Source organism: Hyla sarda, chromosome 5 (genome assembly GCF_029499605.1).
Source record: "Hyla sarda isolate aHylSar1 chromosome 5, aHylSar1.hap1, whole genome shotgun sequence".
Lineage (NCBI taxonomy): Eukaryota > Metazoa > Chordata > Amphibia > Anura > Hylidae > Hyla > Hyla sarda.
In genome coordinates, this window is record NC_079193.1 from 5,352,617 (window position 1) to 5,373,199 (window position 20,583).

Genomic DNA, 20,583 nt, shown 5'->3' on the forward strand with positions numbered 1-20,583 from the left:
ATATTACATTTATGTTAGATTTTATGCTTTATATTATCTTTATAAATAGTGGCACACAGCATAGAATCTGCCTCATATACAGTAGGTGTGACCTCTTGGGTTGTGTTCACACATATGCTGCAGATTTTATGCTTTATATTATTTTTTATAAATAGTGGCACACAGCATAGAATCTGCATTATATACAGTAGGTGTGATCTCTTGAGATTTGTTCACACATATGCTGCAGATTTTATGCTTTATATTATATTTATAAATAGTGGGACACAGCATAGAATCTGCCTCATATACAGTAGGGTGTGACCTCTTAGGGTGTGTTCACACATATGCTGCAGATTTTATGCTTTATATTATTTTTTATAAATAGTGGGACACGGCATAGAATCTGCATTATATACAGTAGGTGTGACCTCTTGGGATGTGTTCACACATATGCTGCAGATTTTATGCTTTATATTATCTTTATAAATAGTGGGACACAGCATAGAATCTCCCTCATATACAGTAGGTGTGACCTCTTGGGATATGTTCACACGTACTGTCTGTGCCGCACATTATATACTGGTGACTCAGTACCCTCAGAGCAGTGTTTGTTTTCTACCAGTGGACAACCGAGCTGACACTCTGCCCTGATTGTCAGTCCGTCAGCTGCAGCATTCCTAATAACAGACCTGGCCTCCACCATCTTGTATTGCAGCGGGACGACCATAACTGCTCAGACTCTGCAAAGAGAGAGTACATGGGGGATTATGAACACATATTTGTGTGAGTTCTATAAATACACGCACATGTTCCTAATCCCCCATGTACCCTCTTTGCGTTGCCCTCTTACGCGAGTCTTAGCTCTGACATGCTCATTCAACTGCAATCTCATGGTCTTGGAAGTAATGGTGGTTCAGGCTTAGTGCACACTAAGTAATTTCAGGAAGAATTCACACTGAAGTTAAAGGGGTACTCTGCCCCTAGACATCTTATCCCCTATTCTTTGGATAGGGATAAGATTTCTGATTGCGGGGGTCCCGCCGCTGGGGGCCCCCACGGTCTCCTTGCTGCACCCGACTTTTGTTTAGAGCATCGGGTGCAGTGCCGGAGGCTCATGATGTCACAACCACACCTCCTCAATGCAAGTCTAAAGGAGGGGGCGTGACGGCAGCCACGCCCCCTCCCTTAGACTTGCATTAAGGGGGTGTGTCATGACATCACGAGCGGGGCGTGACCGTGAAGTCACGAGCCTCTGCCCCACATTGCCAGTCATCTGGCACGGAGCAAAGTTCACTCCATGCACCAGATGTCTGGGGTGCCGCAGCAGCAGGACCCCCACGATCAGACATCTTATCCCCTATCCTTTTGCATAGGGGATAAGATGTCAAGGGGTGCAGTACCCCTTTACGTTGAATTCTTCTTGGGACAAGGGCCCCCTTTAAGAATCCTCATGACAAAGGGCTCTAAATTCTGCATCAAATTAGCACCAAATGTACTTCATTCCTGTTTCATTTTAGGGCCGTTTTAGGCTACAAAATTTCTGCCAGGAGATATTTCTGTGCAGAGATCCCATTTGTAGTGGGGACTCTTTATAGACAGAAATGCATTTCTCATCAGATTTTTCCAAGAGAACAAACATGTTAATTTTTCTGGTAGAGTCTGGGATCCGAAATATAAGTGGTGCAGCAGAATTCCATTGAAAAAAAGGGATTCTGCTGCTGGAGTCTTATTTGACTCTGTTCATCCCATAACCACCCAATTCCCATCACTACAGCAGTACAACATTAGAGAATAGTTTTCTAGGATAGTATTTGCTATAGTGAACCGTATATCTACTCACACAATAATTGTCTTTGCTTCCATAGTAAAATGTACCAGCGTGTATATATCAGCACTTACGGCTTTACTTTTCTTACAGGCCAAGAATGACGGCTTATTGAAAGCAATTGGCAAGTCAGCAAATGCCTTTAAGGGTATTTCCTCCAGTAGATTTCTACCTAAAGGAACCAAATCCAAGGTGAACCTGGAAGAACAGGGGAGGCAGAAGGTCTCTTTCAGCTTCACAAAGAAAACCCTGCAGAACAGATTACTGACGTCTTTAGCCAACGACAAGCAGAATGAGTCGCAGAGTAATCCGCCGCCGCTTAGCTCCGCAGAGCAGATATCAAAGCTTAAGATGGAGTTTGGCGAATCTACTGGTGGAGTCACAGACATTTTCCCGCCAAAGCCCAAGGTGGAGCTGGGAAAAATCCATTTCAAGAAGCATCTTCTTAGTGTTACAAGCAAGCTACCAGCCCCCCCACCACCACCACCCCCTCCACCCCCTCCTATATCCACTCCCATATCCCCCTTACCATCACTTCAGGAGGCTCAGTTAGAAACCATAAAGTCTTCTCCAGAGGTTGGAACGCCTCCGTCTTCAGCCAACACCTCTTTTGAAAAGTCACCAGTAAAGGAACCAACGAGCACCAAGTCCTCAAAAGAACTTTTGTCGCCGCCACCATTAGCCACTGCTGTCACGAGCAAAACTGGCTTCAAGGACATTAAAGAGTGCCCTATCGTTTCTATTATAGAAAGCCCAGGCACTCAGACGGTCGCCGACAAAACAGAGGTGACTGCGTCAAAAGATTATTCCCATATTGGGAGAGAAGATAAGACTGCAACTAATACACAAAGCATCAAATCCAATCCTAGTCCAGAAAAACCCAGGTCAAAGTCATCTCACTCAGAGACTGCGGTGGTCGGTTCAGAGTCTGATGAAGATTCCGTACAGACCTCCTCCAGCCACCGATCCCATGAGATAAAGTGTGCTTCAAGTAAAGAAAGAGACTTAAAACGAAGCTCTATGTCTTTGAGGAGCGAGGACGGTGGGAAATATTTATCTTCAAGATCGAGGCCAGAAAAGGATCAAAAACATTCAAGTTATTCCCGGTCAGATCGAGATTCCAAATACTCCTCCTATTCCCATTCTAAGTCAGACCGCGACAGGAGAAGAAGCAGGTCCCGTTCTAGATCACGATCCAGGTCTAGATCTGAAAGAGGTCCAAGAAGTAGCTCATCGTATGCTAGATCTGAACGGTCACATCATTATGAGTCAGAAAGAAGATATCATAGAAGTTCTCCATATAGAACCAAATATTCACGCTCCTATGCAGACAGTAGAGCGAGGGACAGTTCTGACTCAGAAGAGGATTATCGGAGAACGTATTCCAGGTCGGGCGATTCCCGGCGTCCTTCATCATCGTCCTCTTATTCCTACAGGGAAACGAGGATGACGTCCTCTTCACATTCAAAGTACGACAAAGATCCCAAATTTGATTCTTCTTATGATCCTGATCGCAGGGGAAGAACGTCCTCCACCAGAGCCTGGAAAGATGTAAGGTCTCCTGACAGGGAATCTTATAGGAAAAGTTCTCCTTCAAAAGATGCAGACGTTAAACATGGGTCTTCACACTCGCGGGGAAACAGTGGAGCAAGTTCTAGTGCAAAATCTAATTTCCCCAAATTATCTGATTCCAAAACGGAGTCTGGGAGCTCAGGAAGAAAAAGTTCTAAGTGGGACCTGGAGGAAAGGCCGGCACAAAGAGAGGAGCGCAAAATGGGCAAAAAAGAAGAAAGTGCGTCATTGGATGTACCAGTCCACAAAAGGAGCAGCACTACAGACAAGCGGGCCGCTTCTCCCCTTCACTTTAAGCAGGAGGCGACATCCTCCATCGAGAACGAAATGGAAATTAGTTACGATTCTAACTCTGAAGACGCTGAACATGTTGTCGATGACCTTCGTAGTGACAGTCCTGCTCAGTCCAATGATGATGATTTCTCCCATGGTCATACGTGGCATTTTGTTACCCTCAGTTCTACAGATAATAGTCACTTAGAGGAGTCGCATGAATTTCCAAGCTCGGAAAACGGTCATTCAGATGTCCCTGAAGTGGCCAATGATACGGTTACAGACAATGAAAGTGAATTGCACAGCAGAGCTGAAGAGGATCGTACAGAATGTCTACGTCAGAGACTGGTCCCAACCAATGAACAATATAGGAAAACCCCTTCCAGTGAAACTCTGGACCCTGATGATGCTGAGGATGCAGATTCCATGTCGAAATTCAATGTTCAGGAAAACATTACCAAAGATGTCAGTCCTTTTCCCTATTCAGAGGAAATGGACTTTAAACCGGACCCTGGAGAAGATTCCCATCATTCCTCTGGGTTAAATCAAATAAGTGACAATCAAATTTTTGGGACAGATGTTCAGTCTGAGCCTCAAATAACAATTCTGGTGTCAGAAAAGCCAAGTACAGCCACGAGCGTCTCTTTTGAGCAGCACTTACCTCGTGAAACTATGTCCCCTGAAATCTGTCATTTAGAGAACACAGACCGCACCCCACCACATAGAGAGTCAAGTCCTGTAGAGACTATAGAAAGTGATGACACAGGTGATGAAGACGACCACCAATGTGACGCCAATGATGTGACTGTAGACAGGCTACAAGAAGACGCGCCACCTTCTCTACAACTTTCCAATGATGCAAATTCTTTACAGAAACAAAGTTCTTCAGCCATTAATGAGCAGGAAGAATCCTCTGCTGAAGAAATCCAAACGGAAAAGGACGATTCTTGTGAGGAGGAACCGTACAAACCTGAGATTATCCCCATCGAAGCTGAAGAGGAGACGTCTGTAAATGATGGATCCCAGGTCTCCTCTGATAGCGTGAAGCCTTCTGTCAACTTCATCAGTGCAGTCCAAGCGTATTTTTCCGATAGCGAAGAAAGTGAGAGCGCTGAGAGTGAATCGGATGACACTGACTCAGATGACAGCGGTCTACCCAGGAACCGCTTACAGTCAGTCGTGGTGGTTCCCAAAACCTCCACATTAACCATGGAAGAAGCTAAAATGTCTCCAGTGACTCAAGAAGAAAGTGATATGTTTACATTAACTGTGGAAGAAGATCAGACATCTACATTATCTGTAGAAGAAAGCGAAATGTCCTCAGTGACCATGGAAAATGCTTGTCCTCTTGCAGATGTGATAAATGCAAGACCAGCTACATTAACTATGGATGGTGCTTCAATGTCTGACGAGACTGTGGAACATGCTAAATCTTCCCAATTATCCATAGAAGATGCTAAACAAACTGTAGTGACCATGGAAGGTGCTAAGCCAACTACAGTGGCCAACGAAAATGCTATACCAGTTATGGAAGGTGCTAAAGCAGCTGCAGAGACTAGTGAAGATACTCGACCATCTTCATTATCCACGGATGATCCTGAACCATCTGTATTATCCACGGATGATGTGAAGTCCTCTTCTCTGATCATGGAAGATGTTACACCATCAGTCTTATCCACAGAAGAAGCTAACCCATCAGCATTTCACAGTGAAGGTACTAATGTGTTTACAATAACCTCAGAAGACCCTAAAATGTGTAAATTAACCATGGAAGCAGCTAGTCCTTCCCTTTTGCCAGGTCTCCCGATCAGTCTAGAGATCTCAGATCATAAAGACCCTCAAGAGATCAGATTTGGACACTTTGAGAAAGACTCTGTGCAAGTTCCAAGCCATTCCGTGCCTGATACTCCAGTAGATGTGGTCAAAGTTGTCCCCGCTTCAGAACCAGCCCCCGAGATTGGGCCTCCTCCATCTGTTCCCGATGTCAGCACCAGCCACCCTGTGCCCATGAAACCTAAAAACAAAGGCAAAGCCTATAATGAGACTATTACATTTCAAGAGATTCCCATCTCAGCCATAGAAATGGCCAAGGAGCCCGAAAGGCCTGCAGAGCCCGCAGCGCCCTCCAAACCTGCCATGATGGAAAAGCAGGCGATGAAGAACGTGACCGAGCGGCCGGACAGTAGACATCAGGCGGCTGAGTACAGTCGTGCTCTAGGACCTGGAGACTATTCACAAGTTGATGGATTCCAGGTAGTAGAAGACTTGTCCGATCTAGGATGGGACTTCTCACAGCCCGAGAAGCCGAGCAGCACCTATCAGCCACCGGACAGCAGCTACATGTACTTCGGTTACCAGCAAGGAAGCGGCTCCCACGACTCTTCTCACAATTATGCTGGCAACAACGGGTATTGGAATTCTGGCTACCACGGTAAACAAGATGTACGGTATGGTAAACCGTCAGGCCAAGTACCCGACTCGGTGACAAATTGTTACAATGAGGACGACGATGATGACGATTATGACTTCGCCTGGGATAAGGATCACGTCCATGAGTTTGGTCACCATCCTAAGGCGCTCCACGAAAGGACAAAAGAAAGTGGCTTTGTGCAGGCGCACGAGATCAGCAGCAACTCCCTAAAGGACAATGTCCCACGAATGGACAGGAGAGAGCAGCTAGTGAGGGAGCGCTCTGACCTAAAGGAGCGAGGACCACCCAAGAAACGGAGGCAGGAGCTAGAGAGCGACACAGAGAATGACGCAGAAGCTCTAGAGAGGAGGAGAATGAAGGCCGAGGCCGGATCGGTGGATTCTCCAGCCTCCAAACAGGTGAAGACCGGCTCCATATGCCGCATGGACGACTTCAGGGACCCTCAGCACTGGAAGGACTGCTACAAGATGGGGAAGATGCCCACGTACTTCGACCTCATCGAAGAGAACCTCTATCTCACTGAGAGGTATGAAATTATATGTGTGTGATTGTAGGGGTCAGCAAGTCTTCATGACCTCTCTACTGATCTGCAGAACATCGCACTGCCCTCTTTACCTCCTGACAGATACATAGTGATATATCCTGCAGATTATTACACCACTGACCTCTGCAGAACATCACTCTGTCCTCTCTACCTCCTAACAGATACATAGTGAAATATCCTGCAGATTACACCTCTAACCTCTCTACAGATCTGCAGAACATCACTCTGTCCTCTCTACCTCCTGACAGATAGTGATATATCCTGCAGATTATTACACCACTGATCTCTACAGATCTGCAGAACATCGCTCTGTCCTCTCCTATTCCTGATACATAGTGATATATCCTGCAGATTATTACACTGACCTCTACAGAGCTGCAGAACATCACTCTGTCCTCCCTACCTCCTGATACATAGTGATATATCCTGCAGATTATTACACCACTGACCTCTACAGTTCTGCAGAACATCGCTCTGTCCCCTCTACCTCCTGACAGATACATAGTGATATATCCTGCAGATTATTACTCCACTGACCTCTCCACAGATCTGCAGAACATCACTCTGTCCTCTCTACCTCCTGATACATAGTGATATATCCTGCAGATTATTACACCACTGACCTCTCCACAGATCTGCAGAACATCGCTCTGTCCTCTCTACCTCCTGATACATAGTGATATATCCTGCAGATTATTACACTTCTGACCTCCCTGGACATAAAATCTTCTCTAACAATAATAATCTGTTCCAGGAAGAAGAATAAGAGTCACCGGGACATAAAGCGTATGCAGTGCGAGTGTCCGCTACTCTCTAAGGAGGAGAGGTCTCAGGGAGAGGTGGCCTGCGGGGAAGACTGCCTCAACCGCCTGCTCATGATTGAATGGTGGGTTTCCCTGTATTTCCCAGCACATCTGTCCTGGTGGTGTCTGTAGGTTTGTGGGACCTGTAGATCTTTAAGATGAGGTGGAGACTGATCTACTGCTCCAGAATTTCTCAATGTCATAATCTTCCACACGTGATCAGCATTATTGTGCTGTGACCTCTGGTCATGTCTGTGTGAGGTCGGATTCCCAATGTATGCGTTCAATAGATACCATGATGGATGCCATAGAGTAGCATTAATCTGCTTATACCGTATAGGATATCATGAGCACTGTCACTGCTGATCAGTAGGGGTCTAAGTGTTCAGACCCCCAACGATCACTAGAACAAGCCGGGAGAAGGGAGCTTCGTGCCGGGCCGTGACGCACTGCTCCCGGGGATAGCTGGGGCCCTGCACAGGAGATCGCAGGGGGTCCGACCAGTCTGGCCCTCCCACAATCTAAAACTCATCTCCTATCCTTTGGATATATGATACTTCTCCTTTTTAAAGAGCTGGATCAGTGTTCTGACCTCTAAATCAGTGGTCTCCAAAGTGTGGACCTCCAGCTATTGCAAAACTACAACTCCCAGCATGCCTTCCAGGCATGCTGGGAGTTGTAGTTTTGCAATAGCTGGAGGTCCACACTTTGGAGACCACTGATCTAGAGACAAAAATAATACACTGCTCAAAAAAATAAAGTGAACACTAAGAAAACCCATCCTAGATCTGAATGAACCAATCGTATGAAATACTTTCCTCTTTACATAGTTGAATTCGCTGACAACAAAATCACACAAAAATTATCAATGGAAATCAAATGTATCAACCCCTGGAGGTCTGGATATGGAGTCACCCTCAAAATCACAGAGGAAAACCCCACTACAGGCTGATCCAACTTTATGTAATGTCCCAATGAGGCTCAGTAGTGTGTGTGGCCTCCACGTGCCCGTATGACCTCCCTACAATGCCTGGGCATGGTCCTGATGAGGTGGAGGATGGTCTCCTGAGGGATGTCCTCCCAGACCTGGACTAAAGCATCCGCCAACTCCTGGACAGTCTGTGGTGCAACATGGCAATGTCGAAGGTCCTGCACGGTGTTGGGCTGTAAGCACAACCCCCACCTGTGGACGTCGGGCCCTCATACCACCCTCATGGAGTCTGTTTCTGACCGTTTGAGTGGACACACACATTTGTGGCCTGCTGGAGGTCATTTTGCAGGGCTCTTGCAGTGCTCCTCTTTGCACAAAGGCGGAGGTAGCGGTCCTGCTGTTGGGTTGTTGCCCTCCTGCGGCCTCCTCCACGTCTCCTGATGTACTGGCCTGTCTCCTGGTAGCACCTCCATGCTCTGGACACTACGCTGACAGACACAGCAAACCTTCTTGTCACAGCTCGCATTGATGTGCCATCCTGGATGAGCTGCACTACCTGAGCCACTTATGTGGGTTGTAGACTCCGTCTCCTGTTACCACTAAAGTGAAAGCACCGCCAGCATTCAAAAGTGACCAAAACATCAGCCAGGAAGCATAGGAACTGAGAAGTGGTCTGTGGTCACCACCTGCAGAACCACTCCTTTATTGATGGTGTCTTGCTGATTGCCTATAATTTCCACCTGTTGTCTGTTCCATGTGAAATTGATTGTCAATCAGTCTTCTTCCTGAGTGGACAGTGGGATCTCACACAAGTGTCAGTGACTTGGAGTTACATTGTGTTGGTTATGTGTTCCCTTTATGTTTTTGAGCAGTGTATATATTATTACAGGAACCGGGCACCTTCCTGTCCATTCATTGCCTGTAAATATTCAGACATTTCATCAGTTCGTCACAAGGAGGCGTGGCTAGACCCCCGTGATCAGACATCTTATCCCCTATCCTTTAGATAGGGGATAAGATGTCTAGGGGTAGAGTACCCTTTTAACTCTTCTGTTTCCCCAGCTCATCGCGATGCCCTAATGGAGACTACTGCTCCAACCGGCGTTTCCAAAGGAAGCAACACGCTGACGTAGAAGTCATCTTGACCGATAAGAAGGGCTGGGGGCTGCGAGCCGGCAGAGACCTAAAACCGTAAGTTTACAACCTGAAATTGGGGGGGGCCATCTGCCCTTTCTGTGCCCTGAAGAGCTGAGTCGGCTGAGACCAACATTATTAATGATAAAACCAATAGAGCCCAAGACAGAGGAATGACCTCTGTATAGAGAAGACTTAGGATTCTGTTTCTCCCCTCCTGTAGGAACACCTTTGTCCTGGAATACTGCGGGGAGGTCCTGGACCATAAGGAATTCAAAGCCCGCGTCAAGGAGTACGCCCGAAACAAGAACATCCATTACTATTTCATGGCACTGAAAAATGATGAGGTGAGAGGAGACGACTGTAGGGGGGAGGGATGAATGGCGGGAGAGTGCAGCCCTCTCCATCCCGCCTGTATACAGGACATCCCTCCGGGGACCTGCTCTTTACTACATCATGGCTGACAATCCCATTCTGGATTTTCTTTCTCAGATTATAGACGCAACCCAGAAGGGGAACTGCTCACGCTTCATGAACCATAGCTGTGACCCAAACTGTGAGACCCAGAAGGTGAGGACGGGGACGGCTTCATAGGGTGTAATGAACGGGGTTGTGTATGGTGGAGGGTCCTGACGTAATGTCGCTCTGCTTTGTGTCTCACAGTGGACGGTCAATGGACAGATCAGAGTCGGCTTCTTCACCACCAGACTGGTTCCAGCTGGGGCCGAGCTAACATTCGACTACCAGTTCCAGCGATACGGGTAAGGACTCTCCAGGAGGACAGAGAATTGCCTTGATGATTTGGGGGAAATTTTATTACATAACGGGAGCCAATCTCATCTCCTTAAGGGTATGTTCACGCTACGGATATCTCTGAATCCCCGCAGTAGGACCTTGCGGCACCATTGACCGCTATGCAGTGCTCGTGGACTTCCGCCCAAAGAATGAACATGTTCTTTCTTTGCGCGGAACAATTTCAGTGGCGGAATTGTCTGTTGCTGAAATTCTGCAGTGTGAACGGGTTTTGCAGAAGACACAATCACACTGATGCTAACGTTCACTGTGCGGAATTCCGCAGTGTGAACATACCCTAAAGGGGTACTCCGCCACTAGACATCTCCCTGCTGCACCTGGCGTTCGTTTAGAGCGTTGGTTGCAATGCCGGAGGCTCGTGACATCACGGCCACGCCCGTGATGTCATGGCGACACCCAATCAATGCTAGTCTGTGGGAGGGGGCGTGACTCCCATAGACTTGCATTGAGGGGGTGTGGCTGTGACGTCACGAGCCTCCGCCCCGCATCGCCAGTCATCCGGCATGGAGCAAAGTTTGCAACGGAGATCCCCTTTGGATAGGGGATAAGATGTCTAGGCACAGAGTACCCCTTTAATAAAGGACCTTTCCCTGGTACCTGTGTGGCCCAGCTGCCCTACAATACATCCTCCATTCTTGTACGTCTGCATAGCTGAGTCTGGGAGAACAGGCGGACGTCCCTGGGCAGCCATATTGGTCATATTGTCACCAACTTTTCCTCTTTATTGTGTATTTTATCAGTTTTTTTGTACGTGTAATGTATGGTAATAACTTCTCTTTTATCTCTGATACATTGTAGTAAAGAAGCTCAGAAATGTTTTTGCGGATCTGGGAACTGTAGAGGTTACCTCGGCGGAGAGAACCGCGTCAGCGTTCGGGCAGCTGGGGGCAAGATGAAGAAAGAGAGGTCCCGCAAGAAGGATTCTGTGAGTGTCGTCCTTACTGGACAGTGTATGGTGAAATCCCTGGGGTCCTGCTAATCCAGTTTATACGACCCCATGGAGGATTAGTGGGAGATGACCTGATAGTCTGGCAGCAGCTGAAAATTGTTGGTTCTAATGTCCGATGTATATTGGGCATCACCTGGCCGGGTCCTGCTATGTGCAAGGTCCGTAGGAGGATCACTGTATGGCTTCTGTGTCCCTGTATAGTCCTCAAACATTGTAGGTCCCATTATACAGGTGGCAAGCATTTACAGAGCCCCGTAGTCACTTATGCTAGTGTTAAAGGGGTACTCTGCCCCTAGACATCATATCCCCCTATCCTGATGTCTTATCTCGGGGGTCCCGTCGCTGGAGACCCCACGATCTCGGCTGCTGCACCCCAGACATCCGGTGCATTGAGCAAACTTCGCTCCTTGACGGATGACTGGCGATGTGGGGCGGAGGCTCGTGACATCATGGTCACGCCCCACTCGTGACATCACGGCCATGCCCCCTCAATGCAAGTCCCATTGAGGGGGCGTGGCCGTGACATCACAAATGGGGCGTAATTGTGACGTTATGAGTCTGCGGCGCTGCACCCAATGCTCTAAACGAACACCGGGAGCAGCAGGGAGATTGTGGGGGTCCCATATAAAATAGCTTAAAGGGGTACTCCGGTTTTTTTTATCAACTGGTGCCAGAAAGTTAAACAGATTTGTAAGTTACTTATTTTAAAAAAAAATCTTAATCCTTCCAGTACTTATTAACTGCTTAATGCTACAGAGGAAATTATTTTCTTTTTGGAACACAGAGCTTTCTGCTGACATCACGAGCACAGTGCTCTCTGCTGACCTCTCTGTCCATTTTAGGAACTGTCCAGAGTAGGAAAAAATCCCCATAGAAAACATATACTGCTCTGGACCGTTCCTAAAATGGACAGAGATGTCCACAGAGAGCACTGTGCTCGTGATGTCAGCAGAGAGCTCTGTGTTCCAAAAAGAAAATAATTTCCTCTGTAGTATTCAGCAGCTAATAAGTACTGGAAGAATTAAGATTTTTTAATAGAAGTAATTTACAAATCTGTTTTAACTTTCTGGCACCAGTTGATTTAAAAAATAAAGTTTTCCACTGGAGTACCCCTTTAAGCTATTTTATCTATTTTATATGGATCCAAACGGGTAGTATGTATTTTCTGATAATCCAGCACTTCAGCTATCCAGAGTTTATCCAGTTATCAGAACGTCCCGTTCATTCTTGATTTCTTCTCTGCTGTCACTCAGGTGGACGGGGAGCTGGAGGCTTTGCTGGAGAATGGAGAAGGTCTGTCCGACAAAAACCAGGTGCTCAGCTTATCGCGTCTCATGGTCCGAATCGAGACATTAGAGCAGAAGCTCACCTGCCTGAAACTCATCCGGGTAAGTGCTGAAATGTCCTCAGCTGTAAAAACACACAAGGTTGTTCATGTGTTGTATGATAGTGTAGTCACACCTCACACGTGTACCACATTATCTGCAGCAAGATTCTCTTCTTCACTCTTACATCCTAGGGACTTAAGAACCTACAGAGCAGCAGCACCTGCACTCTGCTACAAGAGCGGAGCACTCACGTGCCCGCAGGCTATTATTTCACTATGACGTGAGAGTGAAGAAATTAGAATATTCATCAGATGAGCGGGCATAACGCTGCGTATAGAGGAGGCAGGGGAGCTCTGCAAGCTGGCTCCCTGTCTCCATTGTTCACAGCAACACTGTAGCAAGGAGGAGAATGAGAGGTAGAACCCTAATCCACTGCAAAAAATTATTTAAGTGACCCCTCGTTGTATTTGGTTTAGTGTGGGTGAACAGGCTGTGGGAACATTCTAGCTCAGTGGTCTCCAGACCATGGCCCTCCAAAACTACTACTTCTAGCATGCCGGACAGCCTTAGGCTTGGTGTAATGCATGGTCTCCAAACTGAGGACCTCCAGATGTTGCAAACCTACAACTCCCAGCATGCCTGGACAGCCAATGGGCCACATTTTGGACTGGTATAGTCAGAGTGATCCAAAGAACCTTTCAGAGCCCTAGCGCTGTATGAGTGACGTCCTTACATCTTAGTTAAAGGGGTATTCCAGGCCAAAACTTTTTTTTATATATATCAACTGGCTCCGGAAAGTTAAACAGATTTGTAAATTACTTCTATTAAAAAAACCTTAATCCTTCCAATAGTTATTAGCTTCTGAAGTTGAGTTGTTTTTTTCTGTCTAACTGCTTTCTGATGACTCACGTCCCGGGAGCTGTGCAGTTCCTATGGGGATATTCTCCCATCATGCACAGCTCCCGGGAAATGACATCATCATTGAGCAGTTAGACAGAAAACTTCAGAAGCTAATAACTATTGGAAGGATTAAGATTTTTTAATAGAAGTAATTTACAAATCTGTTTAACTTTCCGGAGCCAGTTGATATATAAAAAAAGTTTTTGCCTGGAATACCCTTTTAACCCCTTAACGACGCAGGACGTATATTTACGTCCTGTGCCGGCTCCCGCGATATGAAGCGGGATTGCGCCGCGATCCAGCATCATATCGCGTCGGTCCCGGCGCTAATCAACGGCCGGGACCCGCGGCTAATACCACACATCGCCGATCGCGGCGATGTGCGGTATTAACCCTTTAGAAGCGGCGGTCAAAGCTGACCGCCGCTTCTAAAGTGAAACTGAAAGTATCCCGGCTGCTCAGTCGGGCTGTTCGGGACCGCTGCGGTGAAATCGCGGCGTCCCGAACAGCTGATCGGACACCGAGAGGGCTCTTACCTGCCTCCTCGGTGTCCGATCGACGAATGACTGCTCCGTGCCTGAGATCCAGGCAGGAACAGTCAAGCGCCGATAATGCTGATCACAGGCGTGTTAATACACGCCTGTGATCAGGATGAGAGATCAGTGTGTGCAGTGTTATAGGTCCCTATGGGATAACAATGATCAGTGTGTGCAGTGTTATAGGTCCCTATGGGAGCTATAACACTGCAAAAAACAAGTTAAAAAAAAGTGTTAATAAAGGTCATTTAACCCCTTCCCTAATAAGTTTGAATCACCCCCCTTTTCCCATAAAATAAATAAAACAGTGTAAAAAATAAAAATAAACATATGTGGTATCGCCGCGTGCGTAAATGTCCGAACTATAAAAATATATCATTAATTAAGCCGTACGGTCAATGGCGTACGCGCAAAAAAATTCCAAAGTCCAAAAAAGCGTATTTTGGTCAATTTTTATAACATTAAAAAATGAATAAAAAGTGATCAATTAGTCCGATCAAAACAAAAATCATACCGATAAAAACTTCAGATCACGGCGCAAAAAATTAGTCCTCATACCGCCCCGTACGTGGAAAAATAAAAAAGTTATAGGGGTCAGAAGATGACATTTTTAAACGTATAAATTTTCCTGCATGTAGTTATGATTTGTTCCAGAAGTGCGACAAAATCACCTATATAAGTAGGGGATCATTTTAACCGTATGAACCTACAGAATAATAAGGTGTAATTTTTACCGAAATATGCACTGCGTAGAAACGGAAGCCCCCAAAAGTTACAAAATGGCGTTTTTTTTTTCGATTTTGTCGCACAATGATTTTTTTTTTTCCGTTTCGCCGTGCATTTTTGGGTAAAATGACTAATGTCACTGCAAAGTAGAATTGGCGACGCAAAAAATAAGCCATAATATGGATTTTTTGGTGGAAAATTGAAAGGGTTATGATTTTTAAAAGGTAAGGAGGAAAAAACGAAAGTGCAAAAACGGAAAAACCCTGAGTCCTTAAGGGGTTAAGGCAGTGTTTTCCAATTAGGGTGTCTCCAGCTGTTTCAAATCTACAACTCTCAGCATGCTCGGACAGCCTTTGGCTGTCCGGGCATGCTGGGAGTTGTAATTTTGCAACAACTAGAGACACCCTGTTTGGAAAACACTGCTGTAAAGAAAGGAAAGATACAGGTTATGTTGGCACAATGCTGACTATTGCCCTTCAGTTCCTGTGATTGGCCGGTCAAAGCCTTTGCACCCGTCATATCACAAGCACTTGTCATATGAGATGTATAAAGCTGCCAATCCATTAAATTATTAACCCTTTAAGGACCAAGCCCATTTTAACCTTAAGGACCAGGCCAATTTTATTTTTGCGTTTTCGTTTTTTCCTCCTCGCCTTCTAAAATCCATAACTCCTTTTATATTTACATCTACAGACCCATATAAGGGCTTGTTTTTTGTGTGACCAATTGTACTTTGTAATGAAACCTCTCATTTTACCAAAAAATGTACGGCGAACCCCCCAAAAAAATTTTTAGGAGGAAATTTAAATGAAAACCCAAATTTTGCACATTTTGGAGGGTTTTGTTTTCACACTATACACTTTACGGTAAAAATGACCTGTGTTCTTTATTCTGTGGGTCAATACGATTAAAATGATGCCCATCGCTAGATACTTTTATATTTTTGTACCACTTAAAAAAAAATCTAAAACTTTTTGTACAAAATCAGTCATCTAAAATCGCCCTATTTTGACCGCCTATAACTTTTTCATTTTTCCGTATATAGGGCGGTATGAGGGCTCATTTTTTGCGCTGTCATCTGTACTTTTTATCGATACCACATTTGCATATATAAAACCTTTAGATCATTTTCTATTAATTTTTTTTTATAAAATGTGACAAAAAAGCTGCATTTTTGGACTTTTTATTTTTTACGTTTACGCCATTCACCGTACGGGATAATTAACATTATACTTTGATAGTACGGACATTTACGCACGCGGCGATACCAAATATGTTTATAAAAAAAAAATACGCTTTTTGGGAGTAAAATGGGAAAAACTGACAATTTTCATTTTTATTGGGGGAGGGGATTTTTCACTTATTTTTTTCACTTTTTTTTTACTTTTTATTTTTAAATTTTTCACTTTTATTTTACACTTATGTCCCCATAGGGGACTATCTATAGCAATCTTTTGATTGCTAATACTGTTCAGTGCTATGCTTAGGACACAGCACTGCTCAGTATTATCGGTGATCTTCTGCTCTGGTCTACTCGATCTCAGACCAGAACAGAAGACCCCAGGAGACGGCCGGAGCCAGGTGAGGGGACCTCTGGTCGCCATGCTGGATGATCGGATCGCCGTGACAGCCGTGATCCGATCATCCATTCAAAGTGCCGCGACCTGTATTGATCACGGCATCTGAGGAGTTAATGGCGGACATCCGTGCGATCGCGGATGTCGGCCATTACGGGCGGTTCCCCGGCTGCTACTAGCAGCCAGAACCTGCCATGTATGATGCGAGCACCGTTCCGATGCTTGCGGTCATACACAGGACGTAAATGTACGTCCTGGTGCGGGAAGTTAAGGGGTTCATGTGCCTGTGACGTGTGCAGAGCGGCTCTGCACCTCTGTATAGTGATGTCTGCTGCACATTCACAGTCTCCGTTGCTTGTCTTTCCCACAGAACACACAGTCTCAGTCCTGTCTCAAGTTGTTCCTGGAATGTCACGGACTGTCACTCCTGTGGATCTGGATGGCGGAACTTGGGGACAACCGGGGGAACACAAGTACCAGCATCAAGCTGCAGCTGGAGGTCAGTAGTTGTGATCACTATTATAATCGCACACAGTGCGTGACTGAGCAGGTCCGGCCTTAAAGTGGTTGTCTAGCCCTACAAATGATGGACTTATCCTATATTCCATAGACGGGTCTCTGACTCCCAGTACTCACCAGGGATTAGCAATTTTAAGGTCCACAGCAGCTTCTCTGATATTTAGCACTGCTTGTTCTTCTATTGCCATTCTATGAGTAGCGGCAGTTGGAGGTTACATAGTTAGTACGGTCGAAAAAAGACATATGTCCATCAAGTTCAACCAGGGAATTAAAGGGTAGTGGTGTGGCGCGATATTGGGGAAGGGATGGGATTTTATATTTCTTCATAAGCATTAATGTTACTAGGTACTACAGCATTGTCCCATTCAGTGGACAGGGTAACACAGCGGGACCTTAAAAGAATACTGTAGTGGAATATAACTTATCGTCTATCAGAAGGATAGGGAATAAATTATAGATCACGGGGAGTCCAACTGCTGGGACCCCCCCTGTGGTCTTCTGAACGGGGCCACAGCAGACACGCCCCCTCCATGTATCTCTATGGGATACATGGAGGCTACGTGTCTGCTGCCGTGTAATGCAGAGGACGGAACGCCCTTTCCTGTGGACTGCTGCAGCCCCAGTCAGCAAATCACGGGGGGTCCCAGCAGTTGGGAGCTTTCACTCTAGTGGTAGCATGAGACGGAGTCTACAACCCACACAAGTGGCTCAGGTAGTGCAGCTCATCCAGGATGGCAGATCAATGCGAGCTGTGACCAGAAGGTTTGCTGTGTCTGTCAGCGTAGAATCCAGAGCATGGAGGTGCTACCAAGAGACAGGTCAGTACATCAGGAGACGTGAAGGAGGCCGTAGGAGAGCAACAACCCAGCAGCAGGACCGCTACCTTCGCCTTTGTGCAAGGAGGAGCAGGAGTAGCACTGCCAGAGCCCTGCAAAATGACCTCCAGCAGGACACAAATGTGCATGTGTCCACTCAAACGGTCAGAAACAGACTCCGAGGGTGGTATGAGGGCCCGACGTCCACAGGTGGGGGTTGTGCTTACAGTCCAACACCGTGCAGGACGTTTGGCATTTGCCAGAGAACACCAAGGTTGGCAAATTCCCCACTGGTGCCCTGTACTCTTCACAGATGAAAGCAGGTTCACACTGAGCACATGTGACTGATGTGACAGAGTCTGGAGACGCCGTGGAGAACGTTCTGCCTGCAACATCCTCCAGCATGACTGGTTTGGCGGTGGGTCAGTAATGGTGGTGAGGGGCATTTCTTTGGGGGGTCACACAGCCCTCCATGTGGTTGCCAGAGGTAGCCTGACTGCCATCAGGTACCGAGATCCTCAGACCCCTTGTGAGACCATATGCTGGTGCGGTTGGGTTCCTCCTAATACAAGACAATGCTAGACCTCATGTGGCTGGAGTGTGTCAGCAGTTCCTACAAGAAGAAGGCATTGATGCTATGGACTGGCCGCCCGTTCCCCTGAATCCGATTGAGCACATCTGGGACGTCTCGCTCCATCCACCACAGACTGTCCAGGAGTTGGCGGATGCTTTAGTCCAGGTCTGGGAGGACATCCCTCAGGAGACCATCCTCCACCTCATCAGGATCATGCCCAGGCGTTGTAGGGAGGTCATACGGGCAAGTGGAGGCCACACACACTACTGAGCCTCATTGGGACTTGTATTAAGGACATTACATAAAGTTGGATCAGCCTGTAGTGTGGTTTTCCCCTGTGATTTTGAGTGTGACTCCATATCCAGACCTCCAGGGGTTGATAAATTTGATTCCCATTGATAGTTTTTGTGTGATTTTGTTGTCAGCGCATTCAGCTATGTAAAGAGGAAAGTATTTCATACGATTAGTTCATTCATTCAGATCTAGGATGTGTTATCGCTGTGTTCACTTAATTTTTTTGAGCAGTGTAGTTTTTAAGGTTTAAAAAAGACAAGTCCATCGAGTTCAACCCAAAACCCTACTGTGTTGATCCAAAGGATGGCAACCCCCCCCCCCCCCCCCCCACACACACACACACGAAACTGATAGCAATTGCCAATATGTCCAGACCCCTTTGAACTTGTTTAAGTCAGACATCACTACATCATGTGGAGAGAGTTCCATAGTCTCACTGATCTTACAGTAAAGAATCTCTGTCTTCATGATGGTGAAACCTTCTTTCCTCTAGATGTAGAGGATGCCTCCTTGTCATGGCTACCGGCCTAGGTATAAAAAGATCCCTGGGAATCTCCTGCGGCTCTTCTCATGCACTGAGTGCCCTCCACTTCATGCACGGATTACTGACCACAAAGTGGTGGTCAACACTCCCCCTCCATGTATCTCTATGAGAAAGCCGAAGATTCATGAGTGCTGTATATCCACCTCTCTCATAGAGATACATGGCGGGGCCGTGCATGACAAGAGCCAGAGTGCCAAGCAGGAGATTGCAGGGGATCCCAGCAGTAGGACCCCCTGTGACACGTATTCCCTATGTACCGGAGTTCCCTTTTAAAGAGTCTACCATGCTCACACTAGACTTTCAGGTGTCAGACCCCCCAGGCTTGAGGTGCAGGCAATGTTTCATTGTGTTCTTCTTATCATTAGATCATAAAGACCCTGGAATTACTTCCAATCCCGAATAAGAACATGCTCGAAGAGAGCAAGATCCTTCCCATCATCCAGCGATGGGCCCAGACAAAGATGGCCATCCCACAGCTGAGCGAAGGTGACGGCTACTCCAGCGAGAACACATCCCGAGCCCACACCCCGCTCAATACTCCGTCCAACACACCCGACCCTGCAGCCAAGCTGAGCGTGGAGATGATGGAAGGTGACACTCCCAAGAAGCTGGTGCTGCGCAGACTGAAGATAATCAGCGAGAACAGCATGGACAGCGCCGTGTCCGACGCCACCAGCGAGGTCGAGGTGAAGGAAACTCCAGTAAAACCAGAGATGACACAGACCACTGATGACCTAAAGGAAAGCCAACAACCTAAAGAAGAGGTGAAAGCAGAAGAGGTGCCGCCACCACCACCACCGCCACCATCAGAGGAGCCGCCGCACCCATCCATCAAAACAGAGGACGAACAATCACCTGATGGCAGCAAAGAGCCAGCCGCCGGATTAGAGGCTTCAGAGACTGAGACCAAGGAGGCCACTGGTGTGAAGGTAGATGAGACCCCTGCGGTGGAGACCCCGTCCCAGGACGAGGAGGAAGGGGTATCCGATGTGGAGAGTGAGCGGAGCCAGGAACAGACAGACAAGATGCTGGATATGAGTGAACTCGCCAACAAGCTGCTGGACGGATGGAAAGATCTGAAGGTAAGAGAATCCCTGAAGCCGAGGGATAACATCTCTCCTTGTGTACGTTGTATCGTGTGACTGTCGCATCCTTATGGCAAAGTGGGGCGCTCCTCTTATAACGCTCCAGTACTGATATAACCTCTATATATTACATCATATGTGATGATATCAGCCGCTCCTCTTATAACGCTCCAGTACTGATATAACCTCTATATATTACATCATATGTGATATCAGCCGCTCCTCTTATAACGCTCCAGTACTGATATAACCTCTATATATTACATCATATGTGATGATATCAGCCGCTCCTCTTATAACGCTCCAGTACTGATATAACCTCTATATATTACATCATATGTGATGATATCAGCCGCTCCTCTTATAACGCTCCAGTACTGATATAATCTCTATATATTACATCATATGTGATATCAGCCGCTCCTCTT

At 46.6% G+C, this 20,583-nt stretch overlaps 1 protein-coding gene across 1 annotated transcript in view; it reads left to right on the forward strand.

The window, feature by feature from the left end:
* SETD2 (SET domain containing 2, histone lysine methyltransferase) overlaps window positions 1–20,583 on the forward strand; it is a gene marked incomplete at its 3' end in the record, with an annotated part of 64,035 nt that overhangs the window by 25,833 nt on the left and 17,619 nt on the right. The window contains 10 exon segments of the mRNA XM_056518730.1: window positions 1,901–6,609; window positions 7,382–7,513; window positions 9,424–9,552; window positions 9,719–9,842; window positions 9,988–10,065; window positions 10,159–10,256; window positions 11,107–11,233; window positions 12,511–12,645; window positions 16,695–16,823; window positions 19,436–20,152. Of these exon segments, the coding sequence (XP_056374705.1) occupies window positions 1,901–6,609; window positions 7,382–7,513; window positions 9,424–9,552; window positions 9,719–9,842; window positions 9,988–10,065; window positions 10,159–10,256; window positions 11,107–11,233; window positions 12,511–12,645; window positions 16,695–16,823; window positions 19,436–20,152 (6,378 nt within the window).